Here is a 22,686-nt window from a genome sequence, read left to right on the forward strand (position 1 = left end):
TTGCCAAAGAATTAGTTCAGTTCAGGTAGGTATCACATTTGACAACTAGAAACCACACTTATCACTAGAAACAAATCTCGGTAGTGTACGGTGCTTACTTTCAAAAAAGAGGACCTGTATGAGCTAATCACACTAAGCTGACTGGCTGTAAGACTGTGAGAGATAAAAATTACGGAGTTAACATAGAGTTAAATCCTAATCCCTCTGCATAGCACTTGCGGTGTCCAGTCAATGGGCAGCGCCATCTATGGGTGTCTGCGAAGTCACGCCGCTACAATTAAAATATTTGATAATATTGACTTGCATGACGTTTTACAGGATTCCGTACAGATAATGCTTGGCTGCAGTATGATTGTTCGAAGCTCTATTCGGAGGACGAATGGGACAAGTCACCTTATTTACACAAAGAATGCTACGGCTTTTACAAATGGCCAACGACTTTCAAGGTACGCCACCCACTTACCTACTTACAGTAATATCTCAGCATTTGGTAGTGATTGTGGACATTCTTAATGGGGCACTTGAGGCTAATATCTAATGAAGTGCATTCATATTGAATAAAAGTATGCTGACACATTTAAAAGTTTGACCCATTATCATGATAAAGCAACTTAAGTATTTTCCCAAATCCATATATTAAAAAAAAACCAACAAGTGTATCAAAGGAAATGATAAAAATTGATTGATGAGTGGTAAATGATGGCAATCATCTATCTGCACAGTGAATGATATGAGTTTGGGTCCCCACTCGGTCAAACTTTTTTCCAGGATTTATTACGTTTTTCTTAGGTCGTATTTTTATTTGTCCGGTGGTTGTTGGTCCGGTACAAATCTTGCAATCGATTTTTAACTAACTTCCCGACTAGCTAGACATTTGAAACTTTTAGAATACATCAGAACAAGATGCCAATGGATTTTTTTAAATACTTTTAGCCATCTTTAAGTAGAATTAAATTCATTTTTAGTTGATTCTGTTTTGTATAAAAAGTTATTTCGATACCATTGTTGGTTACTAGGGGGTCCTAGCAACTAAATTATTAAATAATATATACGTGCGTTACTATGGAAATCAATATGAAATGACATTTCATTATTCAGTATTTCTATCAAGTACAAATTTTTTTGATCGTTTAAGCTAGTCAAGTCAAGTTTATATGATTCAACAGAAAATTTAAAAACGTATATAAAAAGTTCTTTTTATCTTGTAATTATTTCTAATATAATTTTATTGTTTGTGGTTTTTAAAATTATTTATTTTTGCTAAATAGAATCTTACATTCTTAAATCTTCTGCATATTCAGTATTGAATAAAATATAATTTGATTAATAATTGAGGACTTTGTTGAAAGAACCACTTAACCCTCGAAAGCTTGTTCTGGGATATTCAGTGTTACTTCAGTTTCTTGCTATTATAGGATATGTTTACATGTTTTATGCTTTTAATATTTTTTAATATTTTGTTATTCAAAAATGAAATGAAAATATACGTAAAAATAACTAGGACAGCTTTCACAATAAAAGTGTCTGACAGATGAAAGTGAGGTGTTAAAACCACCAAAATGGCCACTTATTTCGGATGTAAAAACAACTTGTGAAGTATCCCAACTTATATGAATGTTGTGAGCTCTATTGACTAAATACAGTCAGAAAAACCACTTAAAGTGATATAATTTTTTATTCTATCAAGGTCCGTAATTGTGGCTGTATTTTTGACATCACTTCAAATCATTTGTGTTGCAGTATGCAATATGCAGTAATGTGCTATTGGGAGCACTTCTATCTCATATTTTGTGTTCTCATTGCTGGTTAAGCTATGTCTAGGGAATACTTTCCATTATATTGAGACAACCATTAGATAAACTCACAACTGGTTGTTTCCAAGACCTGAACAAAAACGAACCATATGTGCGAGTGAGAAAGTATTCCGCACGCTTATATCTGCACAATATGCGTTAAGAGTAAGATAGAATTTCTACGGCAGAATTAAATATTTTTTGTAAACGTCGGTAAATATTGATTTGAATGACTACATTCATTTAAAACTGCGAGTATGTGTTGCTGAAATTTATTGTTTGTGTGTTAAATACGAGGGTGGGTCAATAAGTCCTTAGAAAAGCCGACAGGTGGCGCGACTAGTACTGTAAGCGGTTTGTTTTCATGCAGCGGCACTACCGATTCAGTATGCTGCGAAGTTTCAATCAGATTGGTCGGGTTGTTGTTTTTTATTTTCGTACATTTAAAAAAAAAATTGCTTGTTTACAAAAATGGAGAAAATTGAGTTTAGACCTGTTATTAAACATTTTAATATAAAAGGGTTAACAGCAAAGGAAATAAAAAATGAGTTGGATTTAGTTCACGGCATATCTGCTCCTTCACTTGCAACTATTTATAACTGGTTAAATGAATTTAAACGTGGTCGTACATCAACAAAGGAGGAACCACGCTCAGGACGTCCTGTAGAGGTGACTACACCAGAAATGATCAATAAAATCCACGATATGGTGTTAAGTGACCGAAAATTAAAGTTGAGTGAGATAATTGAGGTTACAGGGATCTCAAAAGGTAGCGTCATTTCTATTTTACATGACAAATTGGGCATGAAAAAAATTTCTGCAAGATGGGTGCCGCGTTTGCTCACAGTCGACAATAAACGCAATAGGGTGGTGGCCTCTAAAGCCCTGTTGTCGCTCATGCAACGCAATCCGGATGAATTTTTTCGTCGCTTTGTGACTGTAGATGAAACATGGATACACCACTATACTCCCGAGACGAAAGAACAGTCAAAGCAGTGGATTGCGAAAGGCGAACCATGTCCAAAGAAGGCGAAAACCGTAAAATCAGCTGGTAAGGTTATGGCTACTGTATTTTGGGATGCACGTGGAATTATTTTCGTTGACTATTTGGAAAAAGGAAAAACAATAACAGGGGATTATTATGCATCTTTATTGGACCAGCTAAAAAACGAAATTGAAGAAAAACGGCCTCATTTAAACAGGAAAAAAATCCTCTTTCATCAGGACAATGCCCGTGTTCACACATGTTTACGATCAATGGCTAAAATTGAAGAATTGAAATTCGAATTGGTCGACCACCCACCGTATTCGCCAGATTTAGCCCCCAGTGACTTTTTCCTTTTCCCAAACTTAAAAAAATGGCTAAGTGGACAACGTTTTTTTTCAAATGAAGAAGTCATCGATCGGACAAATGCTTATTTTGAGGAGCTTCCGAAAACTTATTTTTCTGACGGTTTAAAAAAAATTGAGAAACGTCTAACCAAGTGTATTGAGCTCCAAGGAGATTATGTTGAGAAATAAAAAAAAAATACAAAAATAAAAACTGTTTTAATGCTTTTTTCTAAGGAATTATTGACCCACCCTCGTATAAAGTTAGTGGTAATTATTTTTAGTTAATTTAGTAGAAAATATGGTTAACTATGTTGTGTTCAAATTTGGTAGCCGTACTGAGAAGCAACATAATGGTATAACGTTTCATAGTAAAGTTAATAATAATAAAATTGAGGTTCTACTGTGCGTTATGCGCAAGAAACACGGTTTCATTTTGCCAAACAATTCCACTCTCTTTATATTATTACTCTGAGGTTGTTACATATTTATAGGCCATATATGGACTGAAATCGTATGCGGTTTAGAACCATGTGCCACTAAGCTTATCTTTTCTGTTTATGGAAATATATTTTCACAAACTATATTATAAGCATCTGATTGTATCCGTTAATACCATACACGTACTCTTACAAATTTAGTGAAAATATATTTTCATGAACAAAAATCATAAGTTTAGTATGGCACACGGATCTAAACTGCATACGGTTTCATTCCATGGATGGCCTATTAGTCATTACATATGACACGATGTTAAATAATTTGTTTCGTCTTCCAGATGTATGCACCTCCAGAACAGCAGCCCGAATATAGTCCCGCGATGACACTTGACGATTCCGATAGAGAAATCATAGACTTCTTCTCCAGCAAAGACAATGTAGATAAGCTGATAACTTTCCTGTGTATTGAAGAGAAAAAAGGAAAAGACAAATTTAGCGGTTTTCGATATTCGTTGTTCAAGGTAAATTTTTGTACACACTGGCTAGTTTATTCCAACAGGTGAATTACCATTTTTTGCTTATAAGCAGCATATATTAGGGGGTTTTTATGATAAATAGTTGTTAATTAAAATCATTAATCTGGATATTTAAAACCGAAATATGATAATTTAATACATGATATGCGATAAACGAAATTCCACAATTTGAAAAACAACCATTATTTTGAAATATGACAACACTTTATTAATAAACAAAATAAATGTCATACATAAAATAAAAGTAATATAATTTTGCTATAAACTGAAAAAATAATATTCATTACGTTGTGCGTAACAAAAAAGAATCTAATCTACTTGGCAGTCTGCACTTATTATGTAAAATTTGTCGGATTTCCACTCATTATGACGACTCCTAGCACATGGTGCATGTCAAAATAAGTGCGGAACAAAAATAAAATATTTAAAATCGTGATGAATGAGGGGATAGTTGCCTGTAGTCTGAAAAAAGGGACATGTGGATTCTTCAGTGTATTGTGAAAAAAATTATATTTTGTATATATGATTCATGTATTTAAGATATTATCTTTTATCATAGATTAGAATGTATATACAAGGGGTCCCTCATTATCCGATTATTTGTTATCTGAGTGCCCGCAGTTATGAATTTGCAGGGAAAGAACTGCAAATAAAAACTATAAAAACACAAAAAACACAAGCGCAACAGCTTACAGTTGTCAACTGTCACTTTCTATCTTTCAATCTCACACTCCTAAGTTATTTCTGTCTTGCTCACATGTCTTTTTTTTTATAAACGTCCCGATTAAACTCATTTACTAAGTAATTTTGGTCCCCGTTTTATGCCGGCTCTCACATCTAAACTCGCCTCGTCTGCTGCACAGCCATAAACTAAACCTTTTCGGAACGTCGATCTGGTATTGCATACGAAGACCGCGCACATCTACCTAGCGACAGTCGTACGTAACCTTTCGAAACGTATAGATATTTGGATGCGACGATTGGCGAGCCGATATAGGAATGACCAATTCATAGGTGTTCGTATGTGTTCTGGCATCTTCGACTCGCAGTCCGAGAAGCATGCGATTTGTTGATACATAGCAGCAATAGATGTTTTTTTCAAACTAAAAAGTCGCATTCGACCAATCTGCGGAGATCCATTTGGCAACATGTGTTTTGTGAATAACGATGACGTCACATCGACGTAATCGACATGTTGCAGACGAGGCAAGTTTATATATAAGAGCCGGCTAAGGGGTATTTTTTTGGTCCCAATTACCTTTGGGTAACGTGGACCCCTGTATCATGAAAATATTGAATTAACCATGACATTGTGACAATGTTGGTATTTAACTGCGAATCAGTCTGACAGCTGTCGTAATAGTTTGTATTTATTTAAAAAAAAAACATGTTCAATAATAATTGTAATTCAAGGTGATCGTTTACAATGTCTTCCGAGGTCTGTTTCCATGAACACCTGCCAAAAATATATCACCAACATACAATCTAATCTAATCTACTTACATAGTATCTTACCCAATTTAATATTTCTCAGAGGGTCAATTTGATGGTCAATGTTGAAATTTGAAATGTCAAGAATGATTAAATAATATCGGTTCTTGTTGAAAATTAATCTTCGCTGTAACATTGTGCATTTGCCAACTGATTATCCTTCTGTGTAATAGTAAAATGTATTAATATTAATTACCAAGGCAAACCGAAGATGTCTGTCTTGGAATATTTACACATTGTACATTACGCAACATAGGGGGGGGCTGTATATAATTTGAATATTTTGACATTACTTGGCTCTTTGAAACAATAAAATATCAATATCAAAAAGTAATAAAGAATCATTTAAAAATGAGACCTCATTTACGGAATGTTGAAAACAGTTATACAGAATTTACAATTACATGTTTAATTATTGTGAAGTCATTTTATTCAATTTTTTCACCGGTACACTTGCATTCGTTCAATCCTCATCTTCTTAATTGTACTCATTAAAAGAAAAAGAATCCAAATCTATTTAGATGGTTACTTTGAAATAAACAACACTAAACCGATACCACAGTGATATGAAGTAAGGTGTGCAAATATCATGTAGGGTTCATTTCTATATTGTTTATGGTCGGGGTATTTGGATCACTACTGTCGTATCAGCAGACTCATTTGGTCCTGCTCCCGCTCCTACTTGCCATCCACCCAAACTATTACATCTCAAACTCTATGTGGTATATTTTAAATGACAATGTTACGATAGTAAAGTAATTCAAAATAAAATATGATTAATCTTTACTTAATTTATTTGTATTTCAGAAACTATTCCGAATTTACGGTGACTCCTTCTTAGACCTTTTCAAGGATCATTTGGAACGATTAGTGTATGATAAGCAGGAATCGTTCCAACGGTGCGCTGCAGAAATCATCGCCGGGATCATCAAAGGAACGAAGCATTGGCCTTTTGAAAAAGTGGACAAGCTCAGAATCAGCTTGTGTCCCATTCTGAGATGTGCCTTAGAAAATATGACCACGGAAACATTTGGAGATTGGGGTAAGCATGTCTTAGATTGAGTTGGTTTTTAAAAGTAGGTACATAATCATGTTTCAATTATGTAACATTTTAACTTAATTAATCACAGAGTTTTTTTTGTCATAATTTTACTGTCACATATAATCAAATGCATTAAAAATATGTGACACTGAATGTCCTGCCTTTGAGCTAGATTTAGCATGATTGAGGCATCTGAGAAAGTTCATGTGGAGTATATTGCAATAATTAATGTATTATTGATCTAATTTTGTTAGTGAATTAAAAATTATCCGCTAAAAAGTTATTCAAAACTGTGATTTATTACATTTCAGTGAAGCTTTATCTAAATAAAATTATCATTGCTTCATTCATTCACAGGTACGTGCTTTGCTACTGCCTCGGAGCGCATGGACCTATCCCGCATCGGCTGGGTGATTGAGGTCCTAGAAGCGGCGGGAGGGAGTGGCGCGGTCGGGGGTTCGGCGGTGGAATGCGGCCGTCTGTATGCTTTGCAAGCTGCTGTAGTGCAGCATCCGTGGCGCGGCGCCGCTTACTCCAAGCGTCTTGTCACACTACTCAGGGAGGAGAAGATGCTCTGGCATCCATATCAAATTGTCAGAGATAGGGTTGCCAGGTAAATAAATAAATTAAATCATTCTTTCGAATTTTAAATTCATTCTATCAGTGTTTGCCGTTTAAGTCCTTAGTTAAAATATGTCTTCCTCTTCTTCTTTGCTCTTGTTCATTTCTTAGGTGGATCATAATATGGACACCTATTTCACGATCCCTCCCAAGATCGTTGCCTTAATTAAATCTCTGCATGAGAAAACATTTGATGTTAATTATGAAATGGTTTATTTTTTAGTTTAATGACGAATCTATTTGAAATGGACATCACATTCCCGGGCGGCTCTCAAGAAGTAGGTCCCAGTATCGAAGACATGATGAATGAGATTGCCCCCAAACTTGAATTACTGCTACAGGAAGACTTGAAAGGAATCACTACTCTCAACAATCATAGGTGAAATATATTCATTATTACGGTTTTTCATATTCTGAGACACAATTTATTGAGTAAATAAATGTTGCATATAAAAGACGCTTCTGTGATATCCTTATCAAATTATGGAAGCAATTTCCAGTTTGTTGTTAGTGCCATTTTTCTATGCAACAACCTTACAAACACCATAAACACCTTCCTCTCGGTTGGTATGAATAGTATGTAGTAAATCAGCGCATCTATTCTATAAACAAGACTGCTTTCGGCCGCTATCTAGGGTAGGAAAGTATCCAAGTATTAGCACTTATTGTAACAATTACAATAAGTTAGTTGTAATTGTTACAATAAGTGCTATGTTTTATCAGTACCTCTCTTGGCTGTGATAAATTTTAGAGTGAGATAGACAGTTTTGACAGTTCAGACGGCTAATTTATTGTAATTGTTACAATAAGTGTTAATATTTAGATACTTTCCTACCCTAGTTAGCTGCCGTAAAGGCTGAAAGCAGTCTTGTGTGTCTATAGAATAGATGTGCTGGGGTTAATTCTTTTGCTTCAGTTTCGTATGTTTATGCTCTATATCTATAGAAGTAGGTTTTCTTCGACATCTTATAGATATAGATATCTTATAGATCTATATTATATATAAAGTTTGGGTTAAAATATTAAAATTAATGTAATTTTTACGCTAAATTTGTTAATGCTTTAATGTTATTGTTGCCAATTTAGACCACCAGTGTGAAAAATTCTCGCACACGTAATCTCTATAGGTATATATAAAAATCTCGTGTCACGGTGTTTGTGGTCGCACTCCTCCGAAACGACTCGACCGATTTTAATGAATTTTTTAATGTATATTTGTTAGGTATGAGAATAGGTCATAAAGTATATTTCATACCGCTAGGTGATTAGGGTATCTCTATCCAGAAAAATTTTTCTTTTATTTTTTTTTATTTGGCATCAAAAAATACCTATGAACCCAAATTTTCGCCCTCCTACCTCCACCCTCCCATTTTTTAATCGCGATTTTAGTATTTTTGTATGAACAAATTTAACCGTCGTTCGTATTTCAAACAGAACGAAATTATTTATGTTGTTGAATGACAGATGGCGCTACGTCCGAGAAGAATTCAAGAGAAGCGTCGCGTCATTTTGACATTTCATTCGGCATATTACAACGCAGTGCGTGCACAATTTTGTATGATTTATTTTAATTTATCTATTTGTGTGTGTGTATTACAGTGAACAATGCCAGCAAGACGCAAGGGAGCCCATTTGGGCCGTCGAACGAATAAAGCGAAAAACATGCGAAATAGTAGAGCAGAAAGAAAAGACGAACAAATCCAACAAGATAATGAAAATGTGCGTGTGAGCATTTCGTAATTGCGTGCATCTCAATCACAAGAGGCACGAGCTGAACGAAATCAACAACGACAATTAGAACGGAGCCAAGCGTGCCGGTTCGTAGTTAACACACGCAGAGCAAATGACCGACAACGCCAACAAGTACATCGAGCATTTACATCCGCTTCGTTCCTTCGTCTCGCATTCGAGTACGAGCCAGATATTGAATATTCCGCTCATCCGAAAGTGCTGATTGGTGCTATGGACAAAGAATGTCCCCATTGTCATGCGCTCAAAAATTCAAACATGAGTCAGCCAGGATGTGTTGCGCACCAGGAAAAGTGCAACTACCAGAAATTGAGACACTACCAGAACCCTTGAACGGCTTGCTCATCGGCACGGTTCCAGATTCAAACCTGTTCCTGAAGTCCATTCGCACATTCAATTCATGCTTCCAAATGACTTCGTACGGAGCAACAGAAATAGTTCACAATACTGCGGCAATGGTCAACAATTCCATTCAACGTTCAAAATCAGAGGCCAAGTGTACCACAAAGTAGGCTCATTGCTGCTAATGCCAAACGAACCACATAAATTTTTACAAATCTACTTCATGGGCGGTGAGGACAGAGGACATCAATCGTGTGGATGCACGTTGCGTCTACAATAACCTCAATTCGCCTAATGCCAGGCGCATCGTCGGCGAACTGGACGCCCTATTGAATGAGCACAATGAATTATTGAAATTCTTCAAATCACACATGCACGAATTGCAAAGTGACAATCACGCTATTGTCATCAATCCTGATAAAACACCAGCTGGAGAGCATGTGCGTCGATTCGATGCGCCTGTTGTTGACGACGTTGCTGGAATCATGGTTGGCGACCGCACATCGACGCGAGAAATCGTGATTCGAAGAAGAAAAAATAATCTGGAGTTCATTGCTGACACACACCGTTCATACGACACTCTCCAATATCCGCTAATTTTCTGGAAAGGACAAGACGGATATTGCATAAACATTAAACAACGAGATCCCGCCACAAGTAATTCATTCATTATGAACATCATTACTCATTTTGAATTGAGAAAATGAATGGTTGGTGTTTTTTTTGTTTTTGTCGGCGGTCATCGTCTACAGCGCTCCATTCCTCTTTCTGTCATAGATCCCATCCCCACACACTTACAATGCATTCGTTATTTTTTATTTAACAACCAAAATATTCACTAGAAATAATTTATATGGCAGAACAACGTTTGCCGGGTCAGCTAGTAATATATAATTTTTTCATTCTCGTCACTGATAAAAACATATATCTTGTTAAATTATATTTGATGAACACTGTTGGAATTAACGTTGAATCAACTGGAATCATCTCTAGACAAATCAAAGTGAATTCTTAGGTCTATAAACAATCAATATTACTGTTATGATATAATGACCATTTAACGTATGAAACTTCTAAACCCCATTTTGATCAAATATCTATTTCTGTATCTTGTATCTATAAAACGTTTAATCACGTCAAAAATCAAGTTATTATTTTGTATAGTGTGTTCTTCAAACTACTGTTTCAAATGAAAATTTGACGGATTATAATGTCACCTGGAAAATAAGTTATTTTGGATTTGTGAGGTTTACAAAATAGACTAATGATTATAATAGTGTTGTGTTGTTTTAAAATGTTATTTGATTTTCTATTTCAGTTCAAATAACCATACAAAGATGCCATACTCATTGGAGAGCATAGAGATTGATAGCGCGTCCAGAATAACCGAGATAGGATTTAGTCCGGAGAAAATTCACACCTCCATCGCCATCTCCCCCGAGAAATTTAAGACCCTCATCCAGGATACGATGGAAAAGAGCGGTGCTGACAAAGGCAATATCACCCTGGAGACTATGAATAAATTGATGCAGGAATACAAGAAGTCTAATCCCGAACAGAGAGACGATACTCCTGCGCTAGTGAAACCAATGAAGGTATTTATTTTTGTATATGAAACAATTCAGCGTATTCGTTATCCAAAAATTATAACATTAAATAATAATACATTATATTGGGGAGGGACTGGGGGGGTAGATTGCCTTGTCCCACCCTTATTAAATGAAGAAGTCGTGGATTCTGATCGAAGTAGGTACTTTTAATAAAGGTTCTTGGAGATACTCCATGCACTTGTCACATCATATCTTATCAATATGTGGTTATAATATAGTTTTACGGCGATCTTATATATTATACTAGATCAGGGATGGTGAACCTTTTTATGCTTAGGTGCCAAAAATCAGCCTTAGGTTTTAAAAATTGAAACAGTATTTATAGCTTTGAACAAGTGCTTTTCCACCAAAATTATAAACTTGTGATAATATGTTGTCAGATTTAAAGTCATGTCTTATCTTGCCAATTAAAAATGCATTTAACTAGCAGATTGGCGATAAATTTATTTATTGTTTTAAATCATTACGAATTCATAAATTCAAATTTTTCGACACGTAAATATCTTTCTACTCACATTGCAGGAAGTCGGAAACGGGCGTAGGTCTTCGATGGAGAGCTTCCTACAGGGTACAGGTTTCTTGGAAGCCAGGAACAGTCCGGTGGCCGAGTCACCCATTGTGAGTGCCCTTGAGAGTCAGCTGGCTTCAGGGCTACGTCTCTCGGAGGCCCGCGAAATCACCTGCAATTCTAATGGAAACGACTCCATCACTCCACTCAAGGAAGACAGCGAATACAATATCAATCTTAGATTATTTAAAACAGGTAAATAACATGCGGAAACTTCACAACCTAAAATGTTCTTGAAATTAACTGGAGCTAACATAATATGTTGAAATACTGTTGAAAGGCAGAACCATACAAGTGACTATTGCTAAATTTGCAGTAGGGCAAAAACTATGAATTTATAGTGCAATTTGAATTTCAAATCATGTTATGTTTGAAAATGAGTTTAGGAAATTATTAAGCCGGCTCTCACATCAGAACTCGCCTTGTTAGCAACATGTTGAAAACGTCGATGTGCCGTCATCGTTATTCACAAAACACACATTGCCAAATGGAGCTCCGCAGATTGGTCGCATGTGACTGTTTGAAAAAAACATCTTGCTGTTCCAAAGCGACAAGTCGCACGCGACTCAACCTACTTGTCGAGATCGGCTCTGCCGATATGAGCTAGCATGTGCGCTTGCTCAAACCGCTATCGTCGGCCATTTTATCCAGACGTCAGGATGCACTGCATCGATATATGCCTAATTGATGGATGAATCCAATATTTATCTACTTCAATTTCTGCAGTACCAATACATAATAATCGCTGTTTCCGCGTCTGATGACATATTTGCGTAATGGCGTTTGACGTCTATCCAGAGTATATATTGACATTTCGAGAGATTACGCGCGAGTGTCACTAGGTAGATATGCGAGGTTGTGACATGTAAGACTGGGTCGCCGGTCTCGGAAGGTTTGATTTATGGCTGTGCGGCACACGAGGTGAGAGCTGGCTAAGTGTTAGATACATAAAAACCGAAAAATTACAAAAATCATCTGTGCAGATTAAGCCCAAATTACACTGAAAGATTCTCACGCCGATGGTCTGCCCTGCTTGGTTAAGTCGAAGACTAGCATGTGCATTCTCAGTAACCATCGATCAATTATCACTGACAGTCTTATTGAAAAACAAGAGCTCAATTTTGGTCACGACTCCATGGAATGATCCAAAATGATATTTCACGATTAGTGGCGATCATTGCAGACGATCGGCTTGATTCTTTGTATCTGATTAGATCTGCGAGTCTGCCAGTGTTATTTGAGATTTGTTGTCCCATATAATTACTTCATTACGCTGTTAGGTCAATCTGTTTTATATTGATATATTGCATTGTCTTAATTATAGCAATGAAATGGGTGACGAATGCGGTTGTGAGAAGTCCATTCAGCGCCCGAAGCTGTTACTACATTCTGGTGCCAGCCGCGTGCGCTGTGGGATCTCGCGAGGGAGACGAGGAGCTGTGTCGAATCTGCATCTCTTTCCTGGCCGCGCTCGCCCAGTCACTACATGACACCACATCGCTGCGTGTCGCCTTGGAAACTGTGGAACAGGTAAACAACACACATATCTACGTGTACATAATATTATTTTGTCCCTTAATGCAAGGCGCTCTTTGACAACCAAGCCAAATGACTTAGGGCAGTGGTCGGCAAACTCATTAGTCAACATAGCCAAATATCGACAGTACAACAATTGTGATTTCTTTTGAGAACCAAATTTCTTAAACCTAAACTATACATTTAGGTACACTGCTTATTAACTGAATAAAACTTGATATCATACTTAATTAATGATCTTATTTTATTGATAAAAATTTAATTGTAAGTAAGGTAATAGTATCCATAAAATTAAATCATTAAATCAACACGTCTTAATATCCATCTCCTTGAAAAGTTTGGGTTAGTCAGGTTTGTATGTTGTTGTTTTTAATTATAGGCACGATTCCAGGTTCTCACTAATATGACGACTTCTCAATTTACTCTTGATAAGGTTCATGCTTGAAAAAGATTGTTCGCATGAATATGTAGAACCGGAAAGGGAAATAACTACCTACTGCAAACGCTAGTTTTTTCAACTGATCATATGAGTCAGGAATTCAGAAACCTGTCGAGAAAAGCTTCCCTCGTATTTAAAATTGTTATTTTGAAATATTTATATAGCAGTATATAGTAGTCATAAATTGTCAATATCAGAATTATTTTCTTTGCGATGTTTCAGCAGGCTTATAATAATTATATATAATTTTAAGCTTAACTCTTTTACTCCCAGCTGATTTAGCCTAGCATATGCGAAAACTCCCAAGCGTTTTTTGACAACAAATCGTCGATTTAGTTTTCTTTAAATAACTAATTCTACACATGTTTTAAAAATTTGAAACTTTTTTTGTGTGTTCTCAATGGTGTATAAAGCAATAATAAGTAATAATATTGATAGTTTACATCAATAAAACAAAAGAAAAAAATAATGTATCAATATTTATTTAGAAATGAACGGATAAAACTATGTTTGAACAACAAAACAAGTGTGACAACATTTTTTTATTTATAATTGATATATCAAATTTTATAATATAATCTATCCTTATGTAGTAACAGAAAAAAAAATAAACATATTATTATTTCTCTATGAAATAGAATTTTTATAAAGTAATCAAAAAAAATCGTATAGTGTCAAGGTATTCAAGAATATTATTCAATTCACGAAATCGCAAGAGAATTCGATACAGTATCGACGACTAACTGATATGGAATGAAGTAATTTCAAAAAATAAGTCTCAAAGCACTAAATCATTTATAATATTATTTATATTCATGTATTTTTTCACCATCTTACCAAAAATACAGTGGCATCCATTGTTAGTTCAAAAATTACAAATTTCATTTTGTAATGTGATATATGAATCATAAAACAACTAAAAGAAATATCAGAATTTAAAATGTGTCATAAAAATAATGTTTTATTATTTTTATGACCCTCTTTGGTCTCAAGTTCGACAGCAGAGCAATTATGACTTGTGAGTTATTAGGGTATGGCATAATTATAAACAATGCCGACACTAAAATAAATGTTAGTCACCACCCAACACACAGTGAATATAATGCTTCGTCTACATGAACGAAATATGACGGGAAAAAATGTGGAATAAATCGTAAATTTGGTTCCAAACTTTCGGCCGATGGATCGGCCCAGATGGAGTTTTCGCATAGGTATGGTGGGCCGAAATATCGGCCCCGTGGGAGTAAAAGGGTTAATATTATATTATTCTCTGGCTCGAAGATTCTCTTTCGAAATCTTAAGCATAAAGGGATAATTTGTTTTCGAATTAAATAACTTATTTTAACATCGAAAAAAATGTGTTTCGTCCCCCCTGCAGTGCTTTAGATGAGACGTAACGCCTACCAAGAAATATAATTTTTGGATCAACTGATCGTCCGTTATTTATGGATAATGAACACCCTTCTCAAGGAGAAATGCTTTAATTTATGTAAATAAAGAAGGGAAACGTTTTAAAACGTTTCCTCTTGATAACCAACGCAGGTACCCTGTTATGCAGCAGAAGATCTGCGTACTCACTCCCCATTTCAACTAAAAAATCTTTAAATTGGCGATGATTAAGATCTTTAGCTATAATGGAGTTGATAATCTTAATTACAAATTCCATAACTTTGCAAATTTCTTCTGGAAATGTCTGCGCACAAAGCGCTTCTTGACGAATGATGCAATGGTAAGCAAGTATCTCGTGATTATTTCTTTCTTTCAAAATAGTTACAAACCCTTTTCTTACGCCGGTCATACTTTTCACACTGTTTGTTGAAATTGACTCAATTTTATCGAGTGGAATATGGTGTTTTTCCATGCACTCAATTACAGCATTTGCAATATCCTTGCAATATCCTCTACGTGTTTGATCTTTGAGTGGCAATAATCCTTTCTTCTTTAGGACCTGTAGATGAAATAAATCATACAAATTTTTGCTGTATCATTTATGTCTCAAGATTTCGTCAACTGCTATTGATAAAGCTGAAACCAATTTAAGGTCTTCGACTTGCTGATTGGTTATATTTGAAGACATTTTGACTCTTCTATATTTCATTGTTTTACCCGAACGTAGTCATTTGTGGCAGAGCCACACTCAATAGGCCAAAGAGCCACATGTGGCTCGCGAGCCGCGGTTTGCCGACCACTGACTTAGGGCAATACGAAAAAGACTTCACAGAAAAACATAGGCATAGTGTAGACTGCAGAGGTCGGCAACTTTTCCCACATGTAGGGTGACATGTAGGGTGCAATATATGGTGCAGAAAAATGCCTATCCTACTCAACTAGATGAAGCCTAAATATAAAAGGATATATTGACTTAATTAGCTGCAAGTCATTTCCCATTACGGATTTATTTATAGCAAACTTTACATTATTATCGTTTGAAACATTACATCTGAATGTTATTGTTTCAGTAATTAATTCTCACATGACCATTTTGAACACATAACATGAAGTTTGACTTGTACCATATCCAAAATATTCACTGTATGCAAATATAGACCGCGTTAATTGTAATCCATAGAAAGGCAGTCAAATACAATGAACCGCAATTATTATTTAAGATATGTAGGTAGATAAACAAACTTAAAAATCGTGTATGTTACACTTACATTAGTGAAACATCAATTATCAAAAATCAAGGTTCAACGAACCGATTTACAAAATGTAAATTTTCTGTGGCTACCAATTATTTTAACATTAAAAACATTCTAAAAATACCATCAAGTGGTGTAATAATAAAAATTCATAACGCTCCTTCCACACTCCACGTATGTATCTGATAATATTTGTTGTTGATTTGCGCAGGTGTGTCGGTCTCCGTCGTGGTGCGCCCGAGCGTCCGGCCTGGGCTTCCTGCAATCGTTGGTCTTCTATAATATGGCGCTGGCAGTGGGAGAGGAAGAAGGTCGGAGTAGTATTCAAAGCACCGTGCTTTCTTTGATGGCTGATTTGCGGCCCGAAGTCAGAGAGGCGGCGGCTCAGATGATGGCCGGTCTCTTGCATTGCGGAGCTGCCCTTGAACCTGCTCAGCTTTTGGTAATTCTAATTGTATTTTAAACGGATAGAAGAATAATGATACTGTGTAAGGTAAAGATGATGAAATTCTTCTTCTTCAGGAGATGTAGCTTAAATGACCAACTCTACTAATTAAAGACTACGTATATTAATTTTCGTACAACCTGAGAATAGTTAAAAGGCGTTGTAATTGATTTTGCATTTAACCGGTTAGATGCCACGACCGTATATATACGGTCTACAATTCCGTGGGCGTAGTGCCGGCCATAGCAAATGACCGTATATATACGGTCCACTTTGATACCTATTTTTACTATCCAATGACAATTATTTTAATAATTCAAACATATGGTATACACAGCAACATCTCTTGGAATCATGGTGTAATATTTTCGTATTTGCACAAACTTTTTTCTGTTTTAAAATCAGTGTTTTAAAATAGCTTCATCTCGTTACCGATATGTGTCGCTCAGCAGGGTTGACACACACGTGTTCACAATGTCAGTCAGTTGTCTCGTGATATTTGCATTGCTAACCAAACTTTGTTTCACGGGTGGAATACTGGAATATTGTGATTTTATAGTTTATTTCTTTTATGATAGTTTTATAATCGTGTGTAAGTTTTGTGACAACCCTGACGTCTTGTAAAATATTTGGTTTTGATTTTTTTTAATAAATGGCGAAGCAGATGACAAATAGTGCATTTATTTGGTAAATCTATATGATATACTATTAATTTATTGCCAAAAAATATATATTTATTAGATTTTATTTTTTAAAAGAAAATCGCGGCCCTTCATGCACGGCCATACTAAAACTCCCGGCATATAACCGGTTAAAAATGGCACATATGACAAACTTAAACTTACTTCAGCAATTTTGGTATAGTATACAAAAGACAATTTGACGAAGTGTTTCTTCAACGTCTTTGGTGTACAGTTATTTTCTGACATATTTCTGCTGGCATACGTTTCTTCGGGTACCATTAACAGCCTTTTCTATGGGGTTTATGGTTAGCTAGGCTAATGGTTGGTCATTTATCTAACCTATAGGTCCTTTCTTGGATCATAAACAACATTTTTTGTATCAATGGTGAAGGGTGGAGGTAGGCTGTTAAGATCCGACATAAATAGTGCTCACTGAACTTTGTCAGTGATACTTATTTGTTTTCATTGAACTAAGAATACAGATGGTGTTAGTTAGTTTTTTTTAATTCATTAAGCCCTGCCTAAGCCAAACCGCAATGGATAAAAAATATATATTAAATATCTAAAATTATGCAATTAAATCATACATAATATGGATAGACGAATATTTTTTGACTATTATCTGTTATGGATTGGTTTATGCAGGGTTTAATTGAATTTAAAAAACTACCCAACACTATCTGCAAATCGTAGTCTTAATTAAATGAAAACAAATTATATTAATCATAATATGTATGACTGACAAAGTTTAGTTTGAACTATTTATGTCGGATCTTAACAGCCTACCTCCACCCTTCGCCACTGATTTGTATAGGTATCAAATAAATTTGTAAGCCTGAAATCTTAATTTCGCTATTGTGATTTATGCTAAAACAGTATGTCATACGTACATTATATCAAAACAAACTGCTATCTTTCATTGCGCCAATGTACAGAATATAAGTTTTATATAGTTACCAATTCAACCACACTAAAACATTGTAGAATCACCATCTATTGTTTTTAATTTTTCATTCAAAGACTTCATATAATTTCTCTCTAGTAATAAAACTCTTTGTGATAATAAGCATAATTATAATACAAGATTTTCTTTCATTGTAGGATCACTTCAAATCGTTGTGCTCTGGGGGCAAGATGAAGATGAAGAAGGGAGAGGGTGGATCGAAGGCATTAGCGGATCGTCACTGCGGAGTGCTCGGCCTCTGCGCATTTGTCGCCGCCCATCCATACAGTGTCCCTCCTTATCTGCCCGAAATCTTCCAGCTGCTCGGAAGACATCTCAATGATCCCATGCCCATTCCGGTAATTAACCTCTTGGTTACTCTTGTTAATAAGGTTTCCGTTTAAGGGGAGTGTTTTTACTGGTAGGTATTAGAGACATCTAGTGATAGAATTACTATATAGGCATAAGTCTTACATAATGGTAGGTAGATAGCCACTGCGTTGTCCACGCCAGAAGTCATAACAGCTATCTAAAAATGAGCAGCTTGATATCAAAGTCGGACAAACACCGAATCCTACTAAATTCATGTTTTAATTGATTATGGTAGGTGAAAAGTTCTTTTAAAGAAATCCGGTTGTTTTTATATAGATTTTTGGTTTTACAGTTAGTATGTAATATGTAAAACGGACGTAATATTACACCCATGTTCGCGAATTTCCTTTAAATTTTCGTAAATGGCTTATGTCCCACTTTGATACTCGTGTACTCTAATCATTTCGAGCCCTGCTCACATAGTCCCTCAAAATGAACATAGTTTCTAGTTACAATCAAAATTTCATTTCACTTCAAATTCTAATTTCTTCTTGATTGACATAACAATAAAATTCACATAATATGACCCCAATCAAATACGTGTGTTTCTGAAATGCAATGGGACATGAATTTACTGAAAAATAATGTGTTTTAAAAACAATAATAAATTAACCTAGCAACAAAAAAATGTGTTACAAAATGATCATTCGTTGTACTGTGTAAGTTAATTGTTACTTTTTAAAAGTTATTAATTCATAAGTAGGAAATCCACTGTTATGAATGTTATTTTCCAGTTTATTGTTAAGTTATATTACTTCTACTTACTGTACGTTTTTGAAGTTATACTTCTTTAGGCGCGTTTGGAAAATCAGATCAGAGTGTATTTTTAGCGTGTGACGTGTAACACATAATTTATTTTTTAACACGAAAAAAATTGCACTCGATTGGATTCGAATCACGATTGTTCGGTTATCAGCCGAATGCACTGCCTTTACGCCACAGTTTGATAATGCAATCGTGACAATTATATAGTATAATATTATAGTTTAGAATTGTTCCGTTACCTAGGCAGCGAATTTATTATTATATGTATGTAGAATTGTTCTTTTGCTTAGGAAACAAATTTATTATTGTTGGCTATGTGATATGTGATTAGCTGTCAAAACTAAGCTTACTATTTTTAAGTGTGATATGTATGTTACTTTTGTTTGGTATTACATATTTAGTTTATGTGAAAACTATTTTCTAACTGAATATTTTTGGTTGATATGAATTTTGACTAATGCGGTGTTCGATTATTTTATTTTCTTACGCCAAAGAAGTATAACTTCTAACGCGCATACATAAATACACACACCAATTTTTTTATTTATTTTTTATTTTTGTTTTATTACTAAGTATTTCCTCTAGTTACGTAATATGCTGTGGCAATATATAGGCAGTGGCGAAGGGTAGAGGTAAGCTGTTAAGATGCGACATAAATAGTACACACTGATCTTAGTCAGTCATTTATTTCTTTTCATTGAACTAAGAATACAATTTGCAGATGGTGCTGGTTAGTTTTTAAAGTTCAATGAAATTCTGCCTAACCAAACCATAATAGTTTAGGTATGCTATGGGTGATTCGACAAAAATAGTGCACAGTTTTTCAAACCATACTTGTTTGTTTTCGTTGAAGTAAGAACACATATTACAGATGGTGAAAGTTAGTTTTTTTTAAATTCATTAAGCCCTGCTTAACCAAACCATAATCGATAAAAAATATTCTTCTATCTATAAAATATCTAAAATTATGATAATATGATTTAATGGCATAATTTTAGATATTTTAAAGGTAAACAAATATTTTTTGACTATATCTACTATGGTTTTAGATAGGCAGGGTTTAATTGAATTTTAAAAACTAACAGATGCTATCTACACATTGTAGTATTAGTTCAATGAAAACAAATACGTTTGACTGACAAAGTTTAGTGTGCACTATTTATGTAGGATCTTAACAGTCTACCTCTACCCTTCGCCACTGATATCTAGTAATTTTTCAGTAAATTGTGTTAGATGTCTCTTACTTATTACACCCCCTCGCACTATTGATTTATGTGTCGACTATAGATGTTTATTATTGTTGAACTTTATTTCAGTCTACCATCCGCAAAACTCTTGGCGATTTCAAGAGGACTCACCACGATGACTGGCAGAATCATCAGCTCAAATTCACCGAGGACGAGCTGTGTTTACTCAGTGACCTTAGCATCCCGCCATCTTACTATGCTTAACTCTACGACAAGTGTAGTGATACGAGAAACTTGATTGCTCACTACTACTGACTGTTCATAATGAATCGTTAACGTTTAACTGATTTGGGGAAAGGAATAATTAATATTGTCTAGATTTTATATTGCCATTGATGGTGAAAGAACTGAGAACTAACCAATTTACATAAAATAACATCACGCGATTTTCAGTATTTTTTGACTCTTCATTGTTACAAAATCTGTTATCCTGTCCTAAATTTTGTCTCATTTCCCCCCCCTTTTGATAAAAAAATCACTCACAATGATCGAGGTTTCTCTTACGGAATATTTTATTCTCAGATAAAAATCAGTTCATATATTGTGTTTTTGTGATGTCACATTTTATACAACACCTCTACATCCAAATCATCGCATAATATCGGACCGTCTCTCTTTGTGTGTGATTTCATATGTGTAACCCCTTCCTTAAGATAGTTACAGTGACGGTTTCCAAAGTATATTATTTATCAGCAAAGAATAATTTTTTTAAAAACTTGACAACCGCTACTGTGGCTTTTTTTTTTAAGATTTTCAGAGATGATCTGGTTTCATTGTTTATGGCAATATAATGTTCTTGAAAACGTTTTTTTATATATCGTGGTCAATAGTAATTATATTTTATTATTTATAAATAGGTAATGGCTGTAAATGATAATATGGTAATTTAATGGCTGTTTTAATTTGACACGGCCCCCGTGTCAATTAGTATTATCGAATATTTTTATTTTTAAACAATTTCAAAGCATAATTAAAAGCATACTTTTTCATAAATTATAATATCTTCTTTTGGTTTATGAAAACATGCCCAAACAAATAAAATTCTTATTTCACGATGGCCCTTTAGATCCCAAATTAATAGAAAAACGAATTTTGACGCAGTTAATTAATATGATTGTAAAATAATTGACACACGTCAGAAGGATTAATATTGTAATTTACTGATTATTAACACATATTAGTAATTCTGTATGTGAAAGAAAAAGGGAGATAAGTCAAAAATAAAAAAAATTCAGTAAAGCCAAGAGAGGATAGAGTTTTGAACATGCAATATAGCAGTGATTATTGGACTTAGATTTACTCATGTAAGACTTATCTCCCTTTTCCTTTTGCTTACTGAATTTATCTTTCAAAATAACTCCGGATTTTTACTAGGGAAAATCTCAGTAATATGTAGTTATTTGCTGTGTTTGTAGTACATATTATGTTCATAAAAAAATCTGTATATCGCCATCTGTATGTACCTAGTTTTGTTTAAAATAAATGCATGTATTTACCGAACACTCCTTTAAAATTATTTTCCAAAATCCATAAACCATATTGTTTACGAAATGTTGCATGACAAACTTTTTGGAAATTTCTGATTTATAATTTATATTATTTTTTGGAAATAATTCAAAAAGATACTGGCACAAATTGTATGACTGTAACGTCTTTCTATCTGAATACCGCAATATCACACCATAGTCACTCATTCTGTAGCCCTCACATCCACCGTGATCGCCTGATAAATCCTCCCTCTAGTCTTTCCACTTCTCATATCTTTTTATTTATGGTAAACTAATTAAATTGTTCGAACTAGCAGCTTTATGGGCGGTCCTGCGTGACAGAATGTTTCCACTGATTATACCCTTCTCTAGTGATTATACACGGTAGGCCTGGTCTGCCATGAACGGACCAAATGCACATTTTTTTCAATGTGTGTTTAATCCAGAGCTTGGACTCAATGGGTAAAAGTTGTTAAATGTAACCTCGATATTTGAATGAAAATGGTTTTCTGAATTACATAGTGATATATTCAGTAATTTGCCACTCAATGTGTTTGGTATCGTATCAAATTGCTTTCTTTTGTGGTCATTAAACGTTATGTCTAA

At 34.8% G+C, this 22,686-nt stretch overlaps 1 protein-coding gene across 2 annotated transcripts in view; it reads left to right on the forward strand.

Moving 5' to 3' along the window:
- The window catches only part of LOC147071440 (proteasome activator complex subunit 4-like), a 49,826-nt gene extending 27,734 nt beyond the window's left edge, over nucleotides 1-22,092 (forward strand). For both annotated transcript variants that reach the window (XM_085948348.1, XM_085948347.1), the window contains 11 exons: nucleotides 319-446; nucleotides 3,901-4,083; nucleotides 6,397-6,631; nucleotides 6,989-7,244; nucleotides 7,476-7,631; nucleotides 10,662-10,938; nucleotides 11,476-11,716; nucleotides 12,846-13,051; nucleotides 16,350-16,580; nucleotides 18,368-18,568; nucleotides 20,663-22,092. In XM_085948348.1, the coding sequence (XP_085804474.1) occupies nucleotides 319-446; nucleotides 3,901-4,083; nucleotides 6,397-6,631; nucleotides 6,989-7,244; nucleotides 7,476-7,631; nucleotides 10,662-10,938; nucleotides 11,476-11,716; nucleotides 12,846-13,051; nucleotides 16,350-16,580; nucleotides 18,368-18,568; nucleotides 20,663-20,797 (2,249 nt within the window). In that variant the 3' untranslated portion in view covers nucleotides 20,798-22,092. The remainder of the gene's footprint in view (nucleotides 1-318; nucleotides 447-3,900; nucleotides 4,084-6,396; nucleotides 6,632-6,988; nucleotides 7,245-7,475; nucleotides 7,632-10,661; nucleotides 10,939-11,475; nucleotides 11,717-12,845; nucleotides 13,052-16,349; nucleotides 16,581-18,367; nucleotides 18,569-20,662) is intronic.
- The last annotated feature ends 594 nt before the right edge of the window (nucleotides 22,093-22,686 follow it).

This window comes from Rhyacophila brunnea, unplaced genomic scaffold (assembly GCF_057557595.1).
Source record: "Rhyacophila brunnea isolate RB1 unplaced genomic scaffold, BYU_Rbru_1.0 scaffold_20, whole genome shotgun sequence".
NCBI classification, from domain to species: domain Eukaryota; kingdom Metazoa; phylum Arthropoda; class Insecta; order Trichoptera; family Rhyacophilidae; genus Rhyacophila; species Rhyacophila brunnea.